Below are 3,781 nucleotides of genomic sequence, written 5' to 3'. Positions count from 1 at the left end.
CAATTCGGCAACTCGGCAATTTGCCAAATACTTTTCGGCAACGTTCGGCAACTCGGCGATTGCCAAAAAAAAATTTCGGCAATTTTGGCAACAAAAGTTTTGCGTCTTTTTTTTAGTAAAATCGATACGTAACTCACATGAAAATGCTTCTATCAGGCTCAGAACTACAGAAAATGTGTTTCATAAGTTCCTTAAAAAAGTAATTACAAAAATTGGCAACTCAAGACCACATTTTTTATGCAAACTATTTCTCTTTAGCAATAGAGGGTACTCCAATGGTTGAAAATATTTGTTCCGATTGTGAGTTTTGAAAATAGTGCGCTCAACTTGTTAGGCAACTCACGACACACGTTCCCTAGAGATTTGAGACAGATTGGATAATTTTTAGAGGAGTTGTGACTCATGATATCTATTTTTCTCCTATGCTCACAAATTTAAAGCCCATTTTTAGATCCGATGCAAGTATTTTTGATGATTATTGGGACACATTTCCTCTAAAATTCACTCTGAGGGATGATGGTGTTCAAAATTTGATTATTCGAACTTCGAAATCATTTTTTTGACTAAAAAAAATTGTGAAAATCTCTAAATTCAAAAAAATTTCAGTTGCCGAAATTGCCGAAATTTTTTTGCCGAAATCGGCAACTTTTTCTTCGTTGCCGATTTCGGCAACGGCAAATCGGCAACAAAAATTCGGCAATTTCGGCAATTTCGGCAATCGGCAATTTGTTGCCGCACAGGCCTGAGCTGTACCAGAACCTGTAAGTGCAGAGGAAGTAAACACTTTCAAAATCTCAAATACTGAAAAAATAATTCCAGACGGCGCCCATAGTACCCAACTATCTTCTCGAGCCGATCAAAATGTGATGCGTCTATATCGTGATCTACTCTACGACTATAACAATGAAATCCGGCCATCAGTCCATCCGAAAGAACCCATAAATGTCACTTTTGTTTTTTCACTGACTCAGATTATTGATGTGGTAAGTGTTGTACACTTTGAACTCAATTATCGCGGCTCCTATGAGAGATATCAAATTTTTTTCAACTGATAAAATATTTTTCATTATATCAGAAATATTTGATCAGTTAACCAATTTTTGATATCTCTCGCATGGACCGAGATAATTGAGCTCAAAATTCATAGCATTTACGCTAGCTTTCAGGACGAACGAAATCAGATTCTAACGACTAACAGTTGGGTGAGGTTGCATTGGGTGGACTATAAGCTTGTATGGGACCCCAGGTTGTATCAAAATGTGACAAGATTGCATATCCCTAGTGATAAGATTTGGAAGCCTGATATTATATTGTATAATAAGTGAGTTTTTTGAATTCTTTAGGTTAAAAAGAGAAACAATTTTAGCGCCGACGCTCAGTACATGAAATCAGTAATGTCTACAGATGTGATAGTAGACTATCTTGGAAATATACACTGGCCATTATCAGCAATTTTCACATCATCATGTCCATTAGACGTCAAGCACTATCCATTTGACAGACAGACTTGTATTCTGAAATATGCTAGCTGGGCGTATGATGGAACGAAGATCGATTTGTTGTTGAAATCGGAGCAAGGAGATATCACCAACTACATTACCAACACCGAGTGGAGCCTAATTGGGATCCGTGCTGAGAAGAATCAAGTGATCTACAGCTGCTGTCCAGAACCCTATCCATTTATCGACGTTCATGTGACAATCGAAAGGAGAGCAATGTTCTATGTATGACCTAATTCTCCTTATGACCTTTTTTCTAGATCACCAAACGTTTTTCAGGTGTTCAATTTAATTCTACCATGTGTTCTGATCAGTTTGATTGCTTTGATGGGCTTCTACATGCCAACAGATTCTGGAGAAAAAGTTACACTAGGAATTACATCGTTGTTATCGACCACTGTGTTCCTGATGCTTGTAGCTGAGGGAATGCCACCAACTTCTGAAGCACTTCCACTTATTGGGATCTATTACGGAGTTACCATTATGTTGGTTGCCTTGGGTACCGCGATGACGGTGTTTACGGCGAGTTTTCGGTTTCCGTACATTTAGTTTTTAGAGATATGGACAATGGGGATCTAAACTTAAACTGGAACTTTTCCAGGTCAACATTCATCATACCGGAGTCCACGGCTACCCTGTACCACCATTCCTTCAGATATTTGCCTTCCGGTATCTTTCAAAAATTCTATTCGTTCGAATAGAACCATACCACTCCATTGCCCATCATGTCAGGCATATGTATCAGGTACCACCTCCCTAGGTTCAAACTCGTCAACTGGCCGGCTGATAACACGCTTCACAATTGAAATTGTGAGCAAAATATCATACCAGATGATGAAACTCGGATAGCTCTACAACCTTTAATAAGAATCGATGAGCTTTAAAACGGTATTGGGTCCGAGCAGACGATTTCTGTTGAATGTTGGTCGGTTATTTATTCAAAAACTAGTCGATTCTATTTAAAGATTGTAGAGCTTACCGAGCTCTATCATTCGATATGTTTTTTGTCCACAATTTCAATTTTGAACCGGCTCGTCGACAAGTATGACTAGGTTATCCAGTATCTAATACTTTTTCCATTTTCAGAAAGAACACCCCAACGAGTGTACATTATCGGCTGGCTTACACTATAAAAGACTTCAGGATTTTGATACAAAGCAGGTCAAAAAGCAAGAAGAGTGTGGATTGCAGAGGGATATGTCAAGTAAGTTTGACTTTTTGGGTCATCTCATTTTTAAAAAATTTCTAGATCTCTCCGTAATTTCTGCCAACGTGCATTGCAACCCTGACGATCGTCTTCTGCTATCCACAAAATCTTCCAGAAACATTGACCCGGAAAAAAGTCTCCGATCCTCGTTATCGATAAAGTCTGCATCACCAACTGTCAAGAAGAAGGTACACCTACTAGATCGAGAATTCGGAGTTTTTTAGATTTTATAGTTTCTTAAAAAATCCCTTTAGGGTCATATACGAGTATCGAACTATTCTCATCGAAACACACCAAGAATCATGGAGACTGATGTGTCTCATTTGGTAAACTAAGTATAGTTGCTTCTTTTTTGCTTTTCTATCGCTTGGAATTGAAATTGCCTGGCTTTCTTTCATATTCTGAAAAACGACAGTATTTATGGAAAAGTACAAAAATGAAGCTATATTTTTGTATTCCAATTTCCAAAAGTTTAAAAATAATATGTGCTTTGCTTTCTGCTTTTTTTTCTAGCTTTCTCGCTTCTATTACCATTCTATCCAAGGTTCTGACCCAATTTAGGTCTCCTTCTCTTCTCTGAACTCTCACGAAACCCCCATAGACTCTCCAATCTACGGAAGAAAATTGGGACGGACCCAATCACAAACTGCCACGTCATCTCATAATCGGAATTCGAATGGAAACGGTGGGATCACTTCGGAATCCCATCCTCCTCAAAATCCTCCGAAGATTTCACTAACCGACGTGGATGATGTATTTGAGAATGAGCAGCAACCGGTGGTAGATGAATTTGAGAAGGAATTTCTGAGAGTCATGTCTATGGTGCATGGAATCATTGAGAGAAATGAGATGAGGGTGGCTGAAAGAGACAAACGGGATGCGATTGCGTTGGAGTGGCAACAGGTGAGCGATTTAGTGGAAAAAATATGTTTTATAGGAACCGTAGCTACTGTAGTTTCTGAGATATGCGCCTTTAAAGTTAGTGCGCCTCCCTTACGCCTGGTGTGCCATGAGGGAGTGCCAACTTTAAAAAAACTCAAAAACTACAGTACCTATGGAAAAGTGGTTGACTACA

The 3,781-nt window shown here is 38.8% G+C and overlaps 1 protein-coding gene across 1 annotated transcript; it reads left to right on the top strand.

Annotated features, from left to right (window-relative positions):
- Positions 1-866: 866 nt before the first annotated feature.
- CBG24892 lies at positions 867-2,930 on the top strand (the record flags this gene model as incomplete). Its single annotated transcript, XM_045240899.1, has 6 exons — positions 867-983; positions 1,167-1,321; positions 1,367-1,724; positions 1,779-2,012; positions 2,101-2,244; positions 2,586-2,930. 6 exons carry the CDS (start codon positions 867-869, stop codon positions 2,928-2,930), a joined length of 1,353 nt encoding a protein of 450 aa, XP_045100933.1.
- Between the last annotated feature and the right edge of the window lie 851 nt (positions 2,931-3,781).

The sequence above is a fragment of the Caenorhabditis briggsae genome (assembly GCF_000004555.2).
Source record: "Caenorhabditis briggsae AF16 supercontig from assembly CB4, cb25.NA_253, whole genome shotgun sequence".
NCBI lineage: Eukaryota > Metazoa > Nematoda > Chromadorea > Rhabditida > Rhabditidae > Caenorhabditis > Caenorhabditis briggsae.
Note: the sequence above shows the minus strand (reverse complement) of the source record. Positions and strands in the feature narration are given on the sequence as shown.